General features: G+C 43.1%; 2 protein-coding genes and 1 long non-coding RNA gene across 3 annotated transcripts; 2 read left to right on the forward strand and 1 right to left on the reverse strand.

Moving 5' to 3' along the window:
* The first annotated feature begins 9,789 nt into the window (after positions 1-9,789).
* LOC130399051 (uncharacterized) lies at positions 9,790-12,494 on the forward strand. Its single transcript, XR_008901635.1, has 4 exons — positions 9,790-10,192; positions 11,556-11,768; positions 11,867-12,005; positions 12,405-12,494. It is a non-coding gene; the product is annotated as an uncharacterized LOC130399051 (long non-coding RNA).
* Positions 12,495-13,013: 519 nt separating this feature from the next.
* LOC130398890 (G2/M phase-specific E3 ubiquitin-protein ligase-like) lies at positions 13,014-16,422 on the forward strand. Its single transcript, XM_056604954.1, has 5 exons — positions 13,014-13,095; positions 13,260-13,576; positions 13,691-13,866; positions 14,644-14,816; positions 15,100-16,422. Exons 1-5 carry the CDS (start codon positions 13,022-13,024, stop codon positions 15,329-15,331), a joined length of 972 nt encoding a protein of 323 aa, XP_056460929.1. The 5' UTR covers positions 13,014-13,021; the 3' UTR covers positions 15,332-16,422.
* Positions 16,423-17,708: 1,286 nt separating this feature from the next.
* Positions 17,709-19,589, reverse strand: LOC130398729 (uncharacterized). The gene is made up of 2 exons (XM_056604943.1): positions 18,790-19,589; positions 17,709-18,674 (listed from the first exon to the last, which is right to left on the reverse strand). Exons 1-2 carry the CDS (start codon positions 19,551-19,553, stop codon positions 18,350-18,352), a joined length of 1,089 nt encoding a protein of 362 aa, XP_056460918.1. The 5' UTR covers positions 19,554-19,589; the 3' UTR covers positions 17,709-18,349.
* Between the last annotated feature and the right edge of the window lie 829 nt (positions 19,590-20,418).

Consider the following 20,418-nt stretch of genomic DNA (forward strand, 5'->3'; position numbering starts at 1 on the left):
GCTGTGCTTGACTTAATGTCTACATCTTCTCTTTGCGCCAGGCACAGTGTGATACAACTCAAAATAGTTCTAAGAGCACACTTGACCAAGTCAAGACTGGTGAAGATCTTCCCTAATGTTGACCCCTCATGTCCTCGCTGTAAATGTCAACCAGCAGAAACAAATTCTGGGCCAGCATCTTTGGCGCCTACTCTGCAATGTTTCAAAGAGTCATCACCCCCAACCCTGTATGTGTCTTACAGCATTCTCCTCCTTGATTGCCAGACGTCTTATCCTTCTCTCTTGGAAGGATCAAGCACCCCCAAGCTTCACTAGGTGGATAAGGGATATTATGCATTTCCTGAAGCTTGAAAAGATCAAATATACTCTTAAAGGCTCCTTGCAAAAATTTAGGAAGGTTTGGGCCCCCTTTTTAGAATACTATGTGAGCTTGCAAATACCATTAAATAATAATGAATAATGGGCTCTTATCAGAGGGAAGCGGTGCAACCCCCCTACCCCCCCCCCTCCCCCTCCTTTAATTTTTAATTTTTTACCTTTTATTTCTATAATTATTATTTTTTAACTTTTACTATTCTCCAAGGTTTACTTTACTGTACTGATACTTACTTATTTTTACATATTGTACCAAACTGTATATGCTCCTTCTGTAATCCTTCTTCGGACATACATTTCAATAGACATTCTTACACTTCCTACACTTCAAGACGCAATCACAAAGACTGCAAGACAGCGGCTCTTCTTCCTCCGCAGGCTGCGGAGGTTCAAAATGGACTCAAGGATACTCTGCAACTTCTACAGGTGCACCATAGAGAGTATCCTGACCGGCTGCATCACCGCCTGGTACAGCAGTTGCTGCGCCCTCAACCATAAGAAATTACAGAGGGTGGTGAAAGCTGGCCATCACATTACCAGGACGGAGCAGCCATCTATGGAGGACCTCTACACTCTACACACCAGATTATTAAAGACCCTCATCACTCCAGTAACAAACTGTTTCAGATGCTCCCGTCTGGTAGACGCTACCAAAGCATCCGGTCTCGCACCACCAGACTCATGGACAGTTTCATCCCACGGGCCATAAGACTACTGAACTCCTAAGCTCACCACCATGACACTTTATAGCTTGCCACTTTATAACTCGCCGCTTTATACCAGTCGACATCTGGATAAACACGTCTGTTCACATTTAAATATTTAGTTTTGCATTTAGGTCCCTGCTCTCCTACTTGTGTTCCTCTTATACACTTGCTTTTTATTATCATTACTATTATTATTATTATTATTATATTTATTTTTTATTATTTAAGTCTCAGCTTTCCTACTTGTGTTTCTTATATACCTTTACGTTCTCTTATATTGCACTGTTGGAGGAGCCCAAGACTAAAGAATTTCATTGCCAGCGACTGCTCTGTAATTGTTGTGCATATGAAAATAAAACCATCTTGAATCTTGAATCTTGTGAAGATTTGCGCATTATCTGAACATTACCCTTTTTTGGGGTTTTTGGGTAACGATTGTCAAAAAAAAAAAAAGTTAAATTTCTTCATGTCCTTAATACCATATTGTTAATATATAATACATTAAACAATTTTTTTTTTATCCTGGGAAGAACCTTGAATTCTTGAAGATATGCTTAAATCATTGGCATCCGATCATTTAAACACCCTAAGTTGTCATCAACGAGTAACAAAGAGAGGAAGGGGTTGTTTCACAGGTTGATTATCCCTCTGGTTCGTGATTCATTCACACCGTTGCATGTAAACTAAGCGTTGGAACAAAGCACAATGAGTTATGTAACGTACCGCAGACATATGGCACAAAGGCAACTTTAGATCACTGATACACTAATGCAATACACAATTCCATATTTTTGAAAAGTTAAACTAAACGATAAGCCATCATTTATATTTAAATGTGTAGCATTGGTGGCTACTAGTTTTGAAAAACAGTATACCGACAATTGTCAATTCCAACTGCTGTTGCTATAGTGGTGCCAAGTGCTAGTGCTGTATGTTTTCATAAAGCAGATATACATACATACACATTTACTACAGGGGGTGTGTGTCTCTTCATAAGGGACGTTCTCAAGCATCGGCTGTCACGTCTCATCACCTTCCAGTGGGAACCAGCATTACCTTCTTTAAATCTCTCTTGCCATTCAAGGCTCTCTTTATCTGTGGTTTGTTAAAATGTGTGGTTTTATTGGTAACTCAGTTGTGTTTGCATATTGGTCAGTAGTGTGTGTTTTCATTCCCCTGTTTCATTCCTTGTAAACCCTGTTTAATTGCAGTATAGATAGAGGTTATTGTAATGGAATGGGGGCATGTCTGATTGATACCCCACACAGTGCCTCAGTGAGCAGAAGACGACGAAAACATTCATTCATTCTTTCATTCAATATTTGATAGCTTGGTTCCTTTCAACTCAACACTGGTTTGACTTTTGTGTGAAAAGTTAAAGGGAACAATAAAAGTACAGTTCATCTTGAACTCAAAGAATAAACCAATGAACGTGTGTGAACACAGTCGCTGCCTCTGATGGTGGACTGGGATAGTGATGGACTGGTGGTGATGGTGGACTGGGATGGCGATGGACTGGTGGTGATGGTGGACTGGGATGATGATGGACTGGTGTTTCATCCCGTTCCCTGCTCCCAGACGGACCAGGGCAGTTGAAGGCCCCCAGCTCGGGTAAGGGGCTGTTGGTGTCAGGGGCTGCAGGGGCTGTGGGGGTCAGGGGCTGTTGGTGTCAGGGGCTGCAGGGGCTGTGGGGGTCAGGGGCTGTTGGCGTCAGGGGCTGCAGGGGTCAGGGGCTGTGGGGGTCAGGCAGGGGCGATTCTAGGGAGTGTGGGGGCCCTAGGCAGAGGATTGTTGACGGGGGGGGGGGGGGGCGATTGTTTTTTATTTATTTATTTTTGGCTCTAGGGGGCCCCCTAGTAGTGGCCCGGGGCCCCAAGCAATTGCGGGGCCCCAGGCAATTGCCTGGTATGCCTAATGGGATGCAGCGCCTCTGGGGTCAGGGGCTGTGGGGGTCAGGGGCTGTGGGGGTCAGGGGCTGCATTGGCTGTTGGCGTCAGGGGCTGTGGGGGCTGTGGGGGTCAGGGGCTGGGGGGGTCAGGGGCTGTGGGGGTCAGGGGGTCAAGGGCTGTGGGGGTCAGGGGCTGTGGGGGTCAGGGGGTCAAGGGCTGTGGGGGTCAGGGGCTGTGGGGGTCAGGGTGTCAGGGGCTGTGGGGGTCAGGGGGTCAGGGCCTGTGGGGGTCAGGGGCTTTGGGGGTCAGTGGCTGTGGGGGTCAGCAGCTGTGGGGGTCAGTGGGTCGGGGGTCAGGGGCTGCAGTTGGTCAGGGGTACTTGGGACAGCTCTGGTTAATCTTGATCATTAGTCACATGACAGAGGGACACTTTCCCAGGAGATCATAGAGAGAGGCATGAGATGGAGACATGTCTTTGAAGACACGTCACAGTGAGCAGGAGACAGAAGCCGGCTACCGCTAAAAGACGGGTCTTAGATCCACCATGCAGACCAGGACAAAGAGGCTTGCGAATTCACTGTCACACACACACCTTCTGTTCTTCTGTCTTTTCATTGAAAAGGAACTGTATGACTAACGTCTTGCTGCGCGACTCACTGTAGTTTGGATAGAAGCCCTCCCTGGTCTCCTAGTCTTTAAACATACATCCATCCGTTCAGTTTCGAACCGTCGGCTCCGTCAAGAAAGTTGAAAAATGTTCAACTTTTCAGGCAGCGGATCCGTCATCCAATCAGATCGCGTATGCTCGGGCTTGGCTGATGTATGCCTCTGCAAAAAAGACTCCCCCATGAGCCATGCCTTCCGTCATCCGTTGACGGACGGTGCAGTGGGTAGACTGTGTTACAGGGATTAACCTCCAGGGCCCACAGCTAGTGTATAGATTTATAGCATTCTTTGTGTGCTGGGGCCCCAAACACACACATACACACATACACAGACACACACAGACACACACACACACACACACACACACACACACACACACACACACACACACACACACACACACACACACACACACACACACACACACACACACACACACACACAAACGCACACTCACACAACCACACACACACACACAACCAAACACACGCATTTGCACAAAAATGTAAGAATACTATAATACTTGGCACTGCTTTTAAGAGTCATTTGTGATGAACGAATGTTATACGTTGTAACATTATAGGCAAAATGTTATTATATTATGCGCTCAGAAATTTGTTACATTATCGACTGGGGTTTCCACATTATTGTTATGGGTTTAATTACAACTAGAGGGTGAGCGAGCGCAACGCGAGTGCAAAAACATTCTCATTATGATTGACAGCAGACACAAGACTCCTGACAAAAGTACTTTTAACAAATATTAACCGTGTGTGTTACTATTTACTACATACTTCCCTGTCTCTCAGCGGGCCGCCGCATTCCAGGTTGACTGACAGCGTGAGCAAGTGTGGGAGTGGGAGTGAGTGTGCGTGGGTGTGTGCGTGTGTGTGTGTGTGTGTGTGTGTGTGTGTGTGTGTGTGTGTGTGTGTGTGTGTGTGTGTGTGTGTGTGTGTGTGTGTGTGTGTGTGTGTGTGTGTGTGTGTGTGTGTGTATGTGTGTGTGTTGACACGTGTCAGATTTCCAGCTGATTGGCCAACTCTCATTTCCTCACTGATCCTCACATCAATACAAACCTGCTCACAACACAACACAACAGCATGCTTATACATGTATTCAAGGTCCTTGACTACTAACTCAACTAGTTAATATCCCATTTTGTTTATCGATGGCCATCAGACAATAACCTGCATAATCAATAATGCAGTACTAGGTGGACACGTGGACTAATACATAACTGACACATACGGTTCTCAATGCTAGTAGTTATTCATTCCTAGGGCGTTTCACATCGACACCATCTCATTTGACCACATTTCTTATTACCAATCAACATATTTTAGTGTGAAAGAACAAACAGATCTACGTTTATGCAGAGCTGTTCCTCCTGTGTGTTTCTGGAGTCCTTCATGTGTCCTTTCCTAGTGTGTTTCTGGAGTCCTTTGTGCGTCCTGTCCTCTAGCTGTTGTTCACAGCTCGTCTATCCATCTCCACCGGAGCACCTAGAGAGCTGTGAAGAGCCTCTGAATTCACCTCGCCGCGTCCTGCTATAAAACACCACGGCACTCAGCTAGAAGGTGCAGGGGATCGAACTAGCAACCTGCCGTTGTCGCGCCGAATCTCGACCCCCCGCATATTACAACCCCCCTTCGCGTGAACGCGCATTCGCTTATTGACAACGCCCCATACTTTCATTCAGTTCGAGGCGCTCTTTCTTCTGAAAATATTAGTCCAAATTAGTGTTTATATTATATCAGTACATCACAAGTTGAGCAACTTAACACAGAAAGCGATGGCATATTTTAGGTTGTACGTTTTAAGACGAACACATCGCAATGGAACCGCCGACGACCCATGTACGCTACAACATTCACGATAATGAACTAAGAGAACACTTAAATACGTAATAGTTAAATAGTTAAAAGTAATATATTTATGCATTATGTTATTAACTCATATTCATTTTGACAACCTATTGGTAGCCTACCCTAGAAAGCACATTTAACTGTGACTGATCCAAAACTAAGGAAATCCTTTACTATGTACAGACTCAGTGAGCACAGCCTCGCCATCGAGAGAGGCCACCACAGGCCTGTGGTGGCCTGTGAAGGATATTGGATATATTCAATATATTTTCAATATATATTCAATATATCCAATATATATTTTGGATATATTGAATATATATATACTGGATACATTCAATATCCAGCCAATTTAGCCTGCCATATTCATCACCCCTCTCCTATTTCTTGTTTGCACAGTCTGAGAAACGCATTGACGGTTCAGTGTTGAGTGTTACTGAAAATACATCATATTCTTCATTATGAAGTCTTCGGGTTTGAACTTCAGGTGACCTTTCATGTATTCAATATATATTGAATATATCCAATATATATTTTGGATACATTGAATATATATTGAATACATATATATACTGCATATATCAAATATCCAGCCTATTTAGCCTGCCATATTCATCACCCCTCTCCAATTTCTTGTTTGCAAAGTTTGAGACACAGACGCTAAATTGACTGACCCTCAGGAGCACAACACCTGTTGCAGTCAACCCTCTCTACCTCCTAAGCTAATGCCAGCCAATATGTGAGTAATATCTCCTCATGCAGCTCTGAGCAGAGCCAGAGACGAGCTCAGCCACTTTATTTTGTTCTGGTTTTGTTTGTCAGTGTCTCGCCAAACATTTCCTGCGCTCCTCCCTGACTCTCTGGTGTCGGCCATGTTATCTGCCTTGGCCCAGATGTGTGGGGAAGGGAGACGTGGCAGACGGCTCGTTTGGATCCCTGCAGACGGTCCGCTGGGAAGACAGACAATATGACTATTAGTGTTAGTATCAGTATTATGATGTCGACTCACAGCCGCTCACACTGTGACCAGACAGAACTTACCAGCGTGTGAAACACAGCTCATGGTACTCCTAACCTTTTAGTTCCAAGGACCGGCATATTAAAAAAAACATTTTGAGGACCGGTAGTCAATTTAAATCCCTTAATTTTAAAATGCATCATTTTTAAACAGAGGATGCGGCGGTTTTTCCACATGGTTTATGTGGTATATTCACAACAATTAAAGCAACAGCAATGAAATGCCTGAGTCTCAGGCTTCCTTCAGCAACGCAATAATATAAAATTACAATTTATAAATGAATCACAAGAAAAGTCACCTGAGACTTAAATAAACACAAAAGTAGTGCAAATTCCAAATATATTTTCTGGAAATATTTCAAGGCCCGGTTCTCACGGGTCTACAGACCGGGGGTTGGGAATCGCTGCCCTAGAACAAGCACTGAACATGATTCACTGTGGACAGTTCTGTGTGCTCCTCATAATGAACCGATAACAACGGGAGGCAGTATTCACTTTCAATATTGTCTTATTGTTTGTGTTTTTATTAGCATGTATATGCTGATGGCGTGTATCTTATGGTTTGGACAATGCGATACTTTATAATAAGGGTACATTAATTAACCCTTATACATTAATCTTAGTTAATGTTTAGTAATGCATAAACACATGTTAATTACATGTGTTTATGCATTACTAAACATTAACTAAGATTTAACTAACAAGTAATGAAGAGTTAATTAACGGTCTAGTAATCATGCCCTAAGTTTGTTCATGATTACTAATAGGGTTAATGTTGACTTAGTTAATGGTCTTCATATTGTATGATTTTAATGTTTACCAAGGCAAATCCAGCTAACTCACTTACCCTTACCCTAGCCTTAACTCTAACCCTAATTCTAACATTAAACCTAGCCGTTTGCTAATGCTTCATATAATAATGGTGAGTATTGCATCAACTACTGTTAGTGAATGTGTTGTAGTGTTTCTATGTAATATTGTGTTGTCCCCCGACCTGCTGCTGGTCAGGATGTCATCTAATGAGGACCTTCTAATAAACCAGGACAAAAGTATGTGTGTTCTGAAGTGCACAGTGCACACAGTGTGTGGCTGACATGTGTTTTGTGCCAGGATGCGTGCTAACCGTCGATGGCTGGCTCCTCTCTCACCTCTATGTGACTCCGCCCCTTTTTATTATTCTGGGCTGTGCTAGCATTCCTTCTGGAGCTAGAAGTTGTTGGCAGCTCATAAAAATGACAGGAATAGAAGAAAATTATGATGTAGAGGTGTGTATGTGTTTGTGTGTGTGTGTGTATGTGTGTGTGCAACCCAGTCGCCAAGAAAAAACGTTGACGGTGTACGTTTCCATGAACACTGGATACGTAGCATTTCAACGTAAAAAATAGCGTGTTATACCTACAGTATCCACGCGTGCCCCTGTGGAGGCGGGTTTCGGGGTTTGGGTTTCACGGCTTTCGCGGCAAATTGTGGACACGATTGTTTAGGGGGGGGGGGGAGGTAGACTGTTGTTGACCGGGGGGGGGGGGGGGGGGGGGGAGACACGTTTGTTGAGGGGGACGACGACGACACGATTGTAGGGGGGGGGGGGGCGACACGTTTGTTGAGGGGGGGGGGGGAGACCTTTTTTATGTCCATGGGGGAGACACGTTTGTAGGGGGGGGGGGGGGCACGCTCGACAACGAGAGTTGGTTTTTATTGAACGCTCGACAACGAGAGTTGGTTTTTACTGAACGAGACTTCAACACGGAACAGCTGCACGAAACGATGGTCACGTCACTCTCGGTGACGGTGTCGACAACAATGAACACACGAACAATGTTAATAGAACAACACACAACCACATAACATCCCGAACCCATTAACCCCACTTAATCCTAACAACAAAACAAGTTAACAAAAGCCCCTTTTGTCAACTGACAACCCCAATTCCCAGAATCCCCCGCGGCTCCGGAACACGGCGTAGCCTATATTAATCTTTATTATCTGAATGGGAAATGCAATATTTTAGGAGAGATACACCATTAAACGCGTTTCTAATGACATTTCTAGCGAGAAATGTACATTTTCCTTACATAATCTTCAGTCAGTGAATGTGTATGATCTTTATTAATCTTTATTATCTGAATGGGAAATGCAATATTTTAGGACCGATTCACCGTTAAACGTGTTTCTAATAACATTTCTAGCGAGAAATATACTTTTTACTTGCACAATCTTCAGTCAGTGATTGTGTCTGATCTTTAGTTTTATAGTTATGAGGATTTGATCGGCTCGCTCGCATGTTTCAACGACGTCAGGTTGTTAGGAATGGGGACGCTGCTTTCGCTAAACTAGCAGCTCACGTGCTTCCTGCGTTTGTGTTATTAAACTGTTACTTTATGTAACTTTTAATGATATCATCTTGCTAGAAACACGTATATCTGAGAGCCAACCTAGTCGCCAAAAGCATACGTTGACAGTGTACGTTTCGTGAACACTGGATTACGTCGCATTTCAACATAAAATAGCGTGTTATACACACACACGCACGCACACACACACAAGCACACACACGCACACGCACACACAGACACACACACACACACACACACACACACACACACACACACACGCACACGCACACTGTGCATTTCGCTGCTAAAACAACAACAAAAAAATATTCACTCAAATATTATTACTAAAGAACCGTTTTCCAAAGAACGAAATGTAAACCAATGCATTCCTATGGGGGGCCGCCTGGGACAGAATTCATACTTGGTCTTACACACACTATTATAATCTCGCATATACACCACTATACTCATACACACACACTATTAAACTCCTTTTACATGTAAGGATGAGAGAGTATAGTAGTGTATGTAAGAGGGTATAGTAGTGTATGTAAGAGGGTATAGTAGTGTATGTAAGAGAGTATAGTAGTGTATGTAAGAGAGTATAGTAGTGTATGTAAGAGAGTATAGTAGTGTATGTAAGAGAGTATAGTATTGTATGTAAGAGAGTATAGTAGTGTATGTAAGAGAGTATAGTAGTGTATGTAAGAGAGTATAGTAGTGTATGTAAGAGAGTATAGTAGTATGTGTAAGAGAGTATAGTAGTGTATGTAAGAGAGTATAATAGTATTTGTAAGAGAGTATAGTAGTGTATGTAAGAGAGTATAGTAGTGTATGTAAGAGAGTATAGTAGTGTATGTAAGAGTATAGTAGTATGTGTAAGAGAGTTTGAATGAAACGGAAGTGAGTTTGAATGAAACGGAAGTGAGTTTGAATGAAACGGAAGTGAGTTTGAATGAAACGGGAGAGAGTTTGAATGAAACGGAAGTAAGTTTGAATGAAACGGAAGGGAGTTTGATTCCTCAGTTCCTGATTGGCTGACAGAAGAAGCGGCAGCTTCTGTTCTGGCGGTCAAAATACTGCGCCACTTTTGCACTCGCGATGGATAGAGAGAGACTCACAGAAGCTGTGGGTCTACTTAACAACATTTTGGGAACTGGTGAGACATTGTCCACCATCTCTCATCAATTAAACCAGGCCCAGCAGGGCTCTGAGATGCAGAGATTATTCAGGGGTCAAACTGCAAATCCAGGCCCTGGCGCTTCTTTTTCTACCGGAGGACCCCGTTACCAAACCAGACAGAATTTCGGCGGCTGGCCGTCGAGATCCACCAGGAGGAGGTAGGTTGATTAAAATATAGCCAATGACTCTTTTACTCTTTTTACGTTTATTAACGTCCTCCTATCTGCAGTGTCTCCCCAAATTCCTGTTAGCATGGTCGTGACGTTAGCACTGACTAATCGGGGGTCATCACTATGTTCCCGGGTCCTATGTTCCCCGGGTCCTATGTTCCCCGTTTTTCCCAAAAAGGGTCCTATGTCCCCCTGTAGCCATACATACCGGGGAGCATAGGACCCTTTTTGGGAAAAGCGGGGAACATTCCTATGTTTCCCGCAATCTATCAATCTTTAAAAATATTTAAACTTTGACGCGACATCAGTGCAGTGCTGTCTGGAGGAGAAAGTGATTGTTGCTGTTTGCGACTCCCGGAGCTCTTTATATGATAGAATATATAATATAATTGTATAATAATATCACGGCCAAAAGCTCTGCGCCTCCGGATGGCCGTAGCGCGGGGAGCTCTCGTAGGGATTGGGATACTCGGGGTTTGTTTACTGGCGTATGAATAGACTGCGTCAGGTTCTCCGACGTCTCTCCCTCTTCCACAAAAGGTAAAGACATGCAATGGTAGTTATCTCGGCCGGAATTTGGCAGTAATGGGGGAAAAAGTAACAGACCGGGGAACATAGAACCCTTTTTTTATTTTTTTTTAAAGGGTCCTATGTATGAATAGACTGCGTCAGGTTCTCCGACGTCTCTCCCTCTTCCACAAAAGGTACAGACATGCAATGGTAGTTATCTCGGCCGGAATTTGACAGTAATGGGGGAAAAAGTAACAGACCGGGGAACATAGAACCCTTTTTTTATTTTTTTTTAAAGGGTCCTATGTATGAATAGACTGCGTCAGGTTCTCCGACGTCTCTCCCTCTTCCACAAAAGGTACAGACATGCAATGGTAGTTATCTCGGCCGGAATTTGACAGTAATGGGGGAAAAAGTAACAGACCCGGGGAACATAGGACCCGGGAAACATAGACACGCTCCCGTTGCAAGCATCTGGCTAGGTGATGATGTTTCTCTTGCCATTAAGATGATTCATGATGCAAGCTTCTCTCTTATTTATGCATTTTCCTTCATTTATACAGTATGCACAATTTCATTTCAGATTGAGTTGTTGATTGCAGAACATATTGCCATTTGTGAAAATCTACCAATATGCTTCCGTACAGTGAAGTACATAAGCTGGACCCTAGCAAGAAAATGCCTATTGTTGTACTCTTATCAGTTATTTTACTGTAGATTACTTAATAACTGAACCTGGAAGGCTTCATTGTTTGTTTTAATATTTAATAGAATCAATCATTAATCGCATTGTATGTCGATTTGTTTGGTAATGGCTGTATGTAATGTTTTCTTTTTATAGACCTTCTACCCCAAACCACCCTACCTTCCTAAAGGATGTGATATTGTTACCAAGCTCATCTTGGGACCTAGTGTGTAAACATAAAACACGGAGAAAACTACATGATAGAGGCTTCATATTGAATGCATTCGAAATACACAAGTCCTGGAACAGCCGGACTGTCATCATGGAGATAGAGCAAGCCTTTAAAGAAAAAATTCCTATGGATACAAGGTACTGTAACTGGAATTTCAACATAATGCACATCATAAGCTATCCCATTGATGTATTTTAGCAAACTAATTTTCATAATTTTCAACTCATTGTTACAGTATTGAACTGTTGATGGCTTGTGGGAACAAGCTGGTTGCTCCAAAGCTGCACAGCGGTCAAGAACTTGGCGGCCTTATGCTACACAAGATCTTCAAGGCAAAGGCTCTATATGTGAGGCCATCAAATGATCTATGTAAGGTAAAAATTAACAAACAACGTCGAACAGTGTCAGATAGAACTTCAACACAACTGTGAAGAAGGCCCAGGGTTTTAATGATTTAATTTATGCAGAATATGATAGTTCACAACTTCACAGGGTGTTGGGATATAAAGGAGTTGGTCTCAGTTAATGTCATCTCGCATTTCTCTACAGTTACCCGCTTTTGTCGCACACACACATTTTAAACACAACCAATTCACACAACCACACAGAAGGACAGGGAGGTCCTAGAACAGAGCCATACGACCATAGATCAATTATTGTACAATAAATTATGTACACATGCTCTCTTCGTAATGTGAATGTAGGCAAGAGGTTGTAATACTTAGGAAGTGGGCTTACCGGCAATCTTTTTAATTATTTTTGTTGTGTTTTAGTTGGACAGCACAGACTCCGAGGACAGTATGGAGTTGGATGAAGAGGACAATAGGTCAGCATCCAATGAGCACAGTATGACTACTAGGGGAAGGAACCGCAGAAGTCATACGCAGGTTCCTGTCGAAACAAGGGCTAGAGCCAACCAGCCCCCACCACAAGTGCCCCCTGACCAGCCCCCACCACAAGTGCCCAGTGACCAGCCCCCACCTCAAGAGTCCCGTTACCAGCCCCCACAACAAGCGCCCCGTTACCAGCCCCCACAACACGCGCCCAGTTTCCAGCCCCCACAACATGTGCCCAGTGACCAGCCCCCACCTCAAGAGCCCGTTACCAGCCCCCACCTCAAGAGCCCCGTTACCAGCCCCCACAACAAGCGCCCAGTTACCAGCCCCCACCTCAAGAGTCCCGTTACCAGCCCCCACAACACGCGCCCAGTTTCCAGCCCCCACAACAAGTGCCCAGTGACCAGCCCCCACCTCAAGAGCCCCGTTACCAGCCCCCACAACAAGCGCCCAGTTACCTGCCCCCACCACAAGTGCCCAGTGACTTACAAACGGACAATTCATTGAGCCGGTCCGCACTCGTCAGTGACAATTATGACACCTACCTGTCAATCATGGGAGCCATGCCAGACCTGTCCTCTGATGAGGAAGTTAACGAGGCTATATTGGCCAGTCTTGAGAGTCATCCGTAAGTGATTGGTTAATATGACATTGTTTCAATGAGTAAAGTTTCAGCTATTTAAGTTGCTTTGCTTTGTTTTATGCAAAGAGCTGAAAGTATGTAAATGTCAATACATTGATCACATAGTATAATCCATTAACGTTTATTCTCTGAATTCTAATTTTTAACAGGACGTCTCAAAATGACACATCTGCGAAGGAGGTGCTCCTCGATCTTGCCTCCAAAATTAATATCCATGAAAAATGCAGATTTAACATAAACCGTTCTGCTGTGCTTGATGGTGCTGTTAGAGGTTTCAAGAGACTGTCCTACAATCCGACCTTCCAAATGTGTGTCATGTTCTCGGATGACTTTGGCGTGGATGAGGAGGCTGTTGACCTCGGTGGCCCTAGGAGGGAGTTCCTGCGTCTACTTTTGGAGGCCCTGGCACACTCACAGATGTTTGAGGGAAGGGAAGGAAAAGCCAACTTGGCTTTGGAAAGTTCAGGTATGCTTTAATTGTGTACAGCGTCCCTTTATATATGACTATGAACACTTTTTCTTTCAAGGGTTTTGCCGTGTACTTAATCTTAATTTTTTCTTCATGTCATGTTTCCTCAAGCTTTAAGAAAGGACCAGTATTTTTTTGCCGGCCAGGCCATTGCGGTGAGCCTAGTTCATGGCGGGCCTGCTCCTGGGTTCTGCTCCTATTCTTTGTACTCCTCCCTGACCGGAAGATCGCCCAAGCCTGAGATGGAGGAGATTGCAGATTTGGACCTTTATGCCAAGGTCAAAAAGGTAAACGCATTGTAAACATACAGAATACTCAATTGCCAGTAAATATATTGAACTATACAGTATTGTAATGCATTCTGCAAAGTCAAATATCCTCTCCGGGGATATTGTGTCCAATCAGAAACAAATTAAAAATTCCATAGAATCCAATTGGATTCTAAGGAATTTTAACTGGCAACTATGCGTGCGTTTGAGTTTGTGTAAACACCCGCCCAACTCTACCTCTGATTGGCTTACCGTGACATTTTACTCTACCTCAGCCAATCATAATTTATGAGATTGTCTCGTTCCCACTAACCAAGGCACAACAGTAAAGAGAGAGAGAGATCTAATTGGTCTAAACTACTTAAATCTTACTACTATAATAGCAGGCCTGTCGCACCAGTTACTCAAGTGTGCATGTGCCAAGCGCAAACGTATATGCACCGTAAGCAAGCACATGCGCACGAACATACACGGAAACGCACACACATGCGCACACACACAAGCACCTCGCGGACACACCGCACGTCAACACAAAGGCAGCGACACATACACGGAAGAGCGCGCCCGCACACAAACACGCACAGGTAAGACGTTGGCATCGGCACACGCGCAGGTAAGAACACACACGCAAGCATGCACAAACATACACGGAAATGCACACACATGCGCGCACACACACAAGCACGCGCACACACCGCGCGTCAACACAAAGGCATCGGCGGAGATAAGTTTATTCAACCATAATGTATACATGTATTGATTTGATTCTCCCATATTTTTGTTTTGTGTCCTTAGGTGTCAGAATGTACATCTTTAGATGAATTGCAACAGGCCACAGAACCACTCACAGATTATCTGGCCAATGCTGGGTGTCTCAGGCCATTGAAAGGCATAGAGGACAAAGACCTTTTGGTGGAGGACATCCTCATGTTCCAGGTGGTCCATCGCGTCAGTGGAGCATTTGAAAGGTTTGTGTAACCGTGTTGTTAAGCAAACATAATTAAAGAATAACAAAAGATGTCAACATATATTTATTAGTAAAAGCCAATGTACAACCTTACAAACATTCCGAAACAAGGCTTACATGTGTCCTGTAAAAATTACTTAAAGAGCATCAGGTTTTAGATAGTTGTCAAATACAAGACCTTTTTGCATAATCAAAAACTCGGAACTGTCTTTCCTTTCATGTACTGGCTGATAATTTATCCAATTTGAAAAGTTATTTGTATCTTCTCATATTTTTTTTTACAGATTCAGGGAGGGGATGAAGACCCTTGGTGTGCTTGATGCAATAAGAATGCACCCAGTTGCTTTCAGACCGCTGATGTGTCACGAGCCATCCCCACTGACAGCTGATGTACTAGAAAATCTGTTTGTTATTCGACTGTCTGCAGTGGGCAGCAACAGAAGAAGGGCAGAGGAATGTGTTGTTCCATTTTGGAGGGACTACCTGATGGATATTGAGGGTAAGTATTATTGCTAGTAGGGATGGGCATAATTAATCGATGCTCGATAATCGATCGTTAAGAAATGCGTTGATCAATTTATATTGTTATCGATCAAAAGGACGTTGTGTTGCATACTGTGAGTCTTGAAGCATTTAATTGAATATCACTATGTGGGAGAAATACCACCCTGCCGACTGGTGGAAAGTGAATGGAAGAAGGTTCCTGTCAAAGTTAGCACGACAATACCTCTGCATCCCCGCAACTTCGGTCCCGTCAGAGCGGGTGTTTTCTGCTGCTGGACTGACAGTTACAAGGCTGCGTTCGCGTCTGACCCGCGAGCATGTTAACATGCTTATATTCCTAAATAAAAATATGTAGGCTGGAGTTATGCTATGGACAGTAGGGACAGTCACCACCGTATGTGAGTCGCTCTTTTTTTTCTTAATGTGTTGTCTCTCGCTCCGCTTTTCTTTCTGCTTGGTGCCTCTTGGAGTCGTTACATTTTGCCAAAACTGTGATATTTTAGCAACAAGTTCAGCCTTATATATGTTCAATAAGGTATTGCTTTTAGATAGACTAGTTCATGCAATTGTTTGTAAATGGGTGGCTCATCTTTTTGTTGCAAGCCTTTTCCGCGCGCCGGCTGCAGCCTAGGCATTATATGTCAGCCTTTTTCCCCCCGTTTTTTCAAAACAGTTATACCGTTTAATGCCCACTTTTAGCCTACTGCCTTTGTTTGATTATTGTTGTCCGATAAGTTGGCTACTTATTGTAATTGGAATAGGCTACAGATTTAGTCTTGTTGAATCGTTTCCAAACCTTTAAGAGCGCCTGTAGGCGCATTGTTCGGACTTTACGAGCGCCGCATAGGCCTATAACCTATAATGCCTGTATTTATTATTTTAAAACTGTTAAACAGTTGTAGGTCTTCAAGTTAACTGTATTGTATTAATGTTGGCCCATACATTATTGTTGGAATAAAGATTTCATTGATAAAAACATGCTGCATTTTCTACCAACGGGAATTTCAATATAGCCTAGAAAAAAGTTAATGATTAATCGATAATTGATCGATAACTCTAGCGATGCTCGATCAAGGAAATTTCTTCAAATGCCCATCCCTAATTGCTAGATATGGAATACATACTGCACTTTTTTCTCATTAAATTGCCTTCCTTCAGTTATGTGGTTTGTTGTATTAGTTTGTATCACCTACCTTTGTACAGTAGTTTTGTTAACTTTGAACCCTCTTTTCATATGCTCTTCTGTTTGTCTTTATCTTTCCATCCTTTTTAAAAGGGCATGCTAGATTAATTTGGTTTTCTTTGGTGTATTACTTTTTCAGAGCAAGAGGGACCCTTGACCCTTGGTGGCATCCTAGCCTTCGCAACGGGAGCAAATGAAATTCCACCCCTTGGCCTCTCCCCACGACCTTCAGTGGATTTTCTCCATGACCTTCCCCCCGGACAAGGCCGTCATTTGCCCACTGCAAACACATGCATTAACTGCCTCAAGTTGCCATTAGTGAACAACTATGAGGATTTCAAGGACAGCATGGAATTTGCATTTAGAAACACGCAGGGTTTTGGTCAGGAATGACTCCCAAGGAAACAAGTTATTTTTTTCAATGTTAAAAATGTTTAATGTTTAATGTTTCAAACTGAAGCATAAATCGTCAAGGGCCTTTGATTAAAGGTCACATATTATAGCACCAGGTGTGAGTGTGATTAGCCGTTACAAGCCGTTTAGAAAATCTGCCTCTTTTGTCATCACAAGGGGGCTTGTTCACCTAGATTTAGGCTGGATAGTTCAGTCTACCAGCTTACCCAGTGGACTGTAGCAAACAGTCATCTATCCAGCACACATCTAGGTGGACACGCCCACTTGTGATGTCTAAAGAGGCAGATTTTCTGAAAGGCTTGTAACGGCTAATCACACTCACACCTGGTGCTATAATGTGACCTTTTAAAGGAGAAATCCAGATCAATGGATCTGGGATATGTTAAATATGATAACGAGATGGGATGTTCGTTTAGGAGCACAAAAGCGCATGTAGATGCATTCTTAAATTGTCGATTCTACCAAAGCGCCATAAACTTGGAACCATGGGGGCATCATCTCATGGTAAAAACGAAATCGCTATTTTAAACCACTTAAAAGGCTAGAAGTAGCCTGACACTTCTAGACGATGACATTTTATACACACAATACCATCAGTAGTTCACCCGTCAACGCCATTTTGGATTTAAGACTCGATAAGTATCTTGGCGAAGACAGAGCTTGTGTATTGTTCACGGATGTCACAAGCTCTGTGTTCGTCAATCTACCTACTGATGGTATTGTGTGTACAAAATGTCATTGTCTAGAAGTGTCGGGCTACTTCTAGCCTTTTAAGTGGTTTAAAATAGCGATTTCGTTTTTACCATGAGATGATGACCCCATGGTTACGAGTTTATAGCGTTTTGGTAGAATCGGCTAAAACAGACAATTTTTAAGAATGCGTCTACATGCGCTTTTGTGCTCCCAAACGAACATCCCATCTCGTTATCATATTTAACATATCCCAGATCCATTTTAAACCGGATTTATCCTTTAACCCCCCCCCAATAGTGTCCCAATTTCCTTGACACTCCTACTCGTTAAGAGAGTTCACCAGACTCAAAAATAATTGAATGCCATGGTTGCCGTCATCGGTTAGTGGGTCTACATTTTGTATAATCCTGTTTACAACTGTTTCATTGAACATAAAATCATTTACTGGAACAACAACATTGTTTGAAGTCTCAAAATGTACTGGGGGGTCTTCATTCATTTCAGTGTTGTCACTCCCAACTAAAATGTTCTGCATTGCCTCTCCACTGTTAAGAACACCTCTCAGCCACAGTTGAAGAGGCGTTTGGTATCCCTGTGTAGATAATCCATGGTTGTTCCACTGGTTTCTGAATTCTGCAGTTGACCTTTGAACTCTTGGCAAATAGATGTAGTGTAGACAAAATAAGTGCAGTTCATTTGTAGAATTCAGTATGCCCTCATTTTCCATGAAGGAGAAGAGATCACTGTAGTAGAAGGAGACAACTGTTTGACTCTGCCCACAACCGCTCAATCCTCTGGTTGTGAACACTGCGTCCAGTGATGACACTATTTAACCCTCTTCTTTCCAGCATATAACGGGCAACGCCGGTGTTCTCCATGCCATGATCACAGCGTACTCTCAAGGGAAGGCCAAAATTCTCTACACCTTGCCGAAAAAGTTCCAGTACACTTGATGCTCTATTGTTATTTAGGCACTGCAAGTATATGATGGTCCTACTAAAGCCGTCAACACATCCATGAAAGACCATTCTCCACCTGACCAGTTTGTGGTTTCCGTCTATATGCCTATCGGAAGAAAATTAAAAAAAATTAATACATTTTTATTGCAAGGGCTATGCTAGCTGTAGTACCAATATACTGTATACGAAGTTAATGTATTATATAAAAAAAGAAAACTTACCATAATTGATTGGGATTTTGAACCGAATAAATTCTTCTGTGAATTACTCGACGTCTACGGAAGGCCCGACCAATTGGGTCAAGATGTTGCAGGCAGCGTCGCACACGCCACCGCTGTATTCTAAGGTTGCGTGTTTGAAGGCTCGAACGGACATACCTTTCCCCTGAACCTGGAGTGGTTTGAAGGATCTCTCTGATGACGTTACACAAGGCCTCATCAGACATTGCTGTATAGCTGAGGGTACCAATTTGTAGCTGCTGTCTGTAACGATACAGTGTCCTCCTGCTGATTCCAAAGCATACAGCTATTCGTTCCCAATTCATGCCAAATGACAAACAGTAGGCGATTTGTTGATGGAGTATATTGTATGGAGGGCGACCAGGATGACCAGTTCTGATAGTAGGTACTCCTAAGGTCAACATGTTCCTTCCCACTGACCTTTGGTTTTGATAGGAATTTATGACATATTGAAAACATACATGGAGCGCCTCCAGGTCACCAAAGCTCCCCTGATTGTCACCCTCATGCTGCTGGTTAATCGAGAGCAATAAAGAGATTGTCCGAGCATAACCATCAAGCTCAGAAATCAATCTGTCCAAAATTACACTGTCATGTCCCAAACTGTCAGTTTCCCTCACAATTCTCTGAACACACTGCAGTGCGTCAGTGAAAAAGATCGCAATGTCTTCCTCATTACCATTTACCTCCACAAACAAAAAGTGACCGTGGAAAATAAAGTAAATAAGAAGAAATACCACTGACATCTTTTTGCTACGGTTGTTTCTGCTGCTTGATTTAAATGTTCTTTGTTACTCTTGAGTTGGTGGTGCTAGCTTTACTTTCAAAGCAGCAAGCCCGATAGATAATATGCGGCGGGAGAGGAGCCACATAGGGACCAATGTGGGCCAGTGCCACTATGATTGACAGGCGGCCCACCCCATCTGGAACCGAGGAATCAAACCCACATCCGTTTCATTCAAACTCACTTCCGTTTCATTCAATCTCACTTCCGTTTCATTCAAACTCACTTCCGTTTCATTCAAACTCACTTCCGTTTCATTCAAACTATTAAACTCCTTTTACATGTAAGTATGAGAGTGTATAGTCGTGTATGTAAGAGAGTTTAGTAGTGTATGTGAGAGAGAATAGTAGTGTATGTAAGAGAGTATAGTAGTGTATGTAAGAGAGTATAGTAGTATGTGTAAGAGAGTTTGAATGAAACGGAAGTGAGTTTGAATGAAACGGAAGTGAGTTTCAAATGTTCATAAGAGTCCGCAGAAATCGAATATCAATATTATTTTAGTGTAATTACATTGTGTATATGCACAAGCCATCTTATACAAAGCAGCCGAAAAATAGAAAACCGAAATGCTACTATGTTTTTTTTTTAGAAAACTGCGATTCAGGGTTTGAATTCTGCTATTGTCGTCTGATTCATTGAATCCGCTGTGTTTGCCATGGTCTCACGGTGACATAGAGCCCTCCCACATGTCTGTAAGACCAATACTTCCTTGTTTACAAGCCTTACAAGCCAATGAGGCGATCACTATCAAAACGGTGCGTGCATACTTTGATTGACAGCTACACCAGCAGACAGCAAGGGTCGGGGACGGGCCTTAGATATCCTAA

The sequence above is a fragment of the Gadus chalcogrammus genome, chromosome 1, assembly GCF_026213295.1.
Source record: "Gadus chalcogrammus isolate NIFS_2021 chromosome 1, NIFS_Gcha_1.0, whole genome shotgun sequence".
Lineage (NCBI taxonomy): Eukaryota > Metazoa > Chordata > Actinopteri > Gadiformes > Gadidae > Gadus > Gadus chalcogrammus.

Bases quoted from the DNA above. Each gene is read 5' to 3' on its own strand.
- LOC130398729 (XM_056604943.1), bottom strand. From the start codon at position 19,553: ATGTCAGTGGTATTTCTTCTTATTTACTTTATTTTCCACGGTCACTTT. The intron at 18,675-18,789 runs GTAAGTTTTCTT...TTCTTCCGATAG, and splicing joins CAAAATCCCAATCAATTATG to GCATATAGACGGAAACCACA.
- LOC130398890 (XM_056604954.1), top strand. From the start codon at position 13,022: ATGGGAGCCATGCCAGACCTGTCCTCTGATGAGGAAGTTAACGAGGCT. The intron at 13,096-13,259 runs GTAAGTGATTGG...AATTTTTAACAG, and splicing joins GCCAGTCTTGAGAGTCATCC to GACGTCTCAAAATGACACAT. The intron at 13,867-14,643 runs GTAAACGCATTG...TTGTGTCCTTAG, and splicing joins TTTATGCCAAGGTCAAAAAG to GTGTCAGAATGTACATCTTT.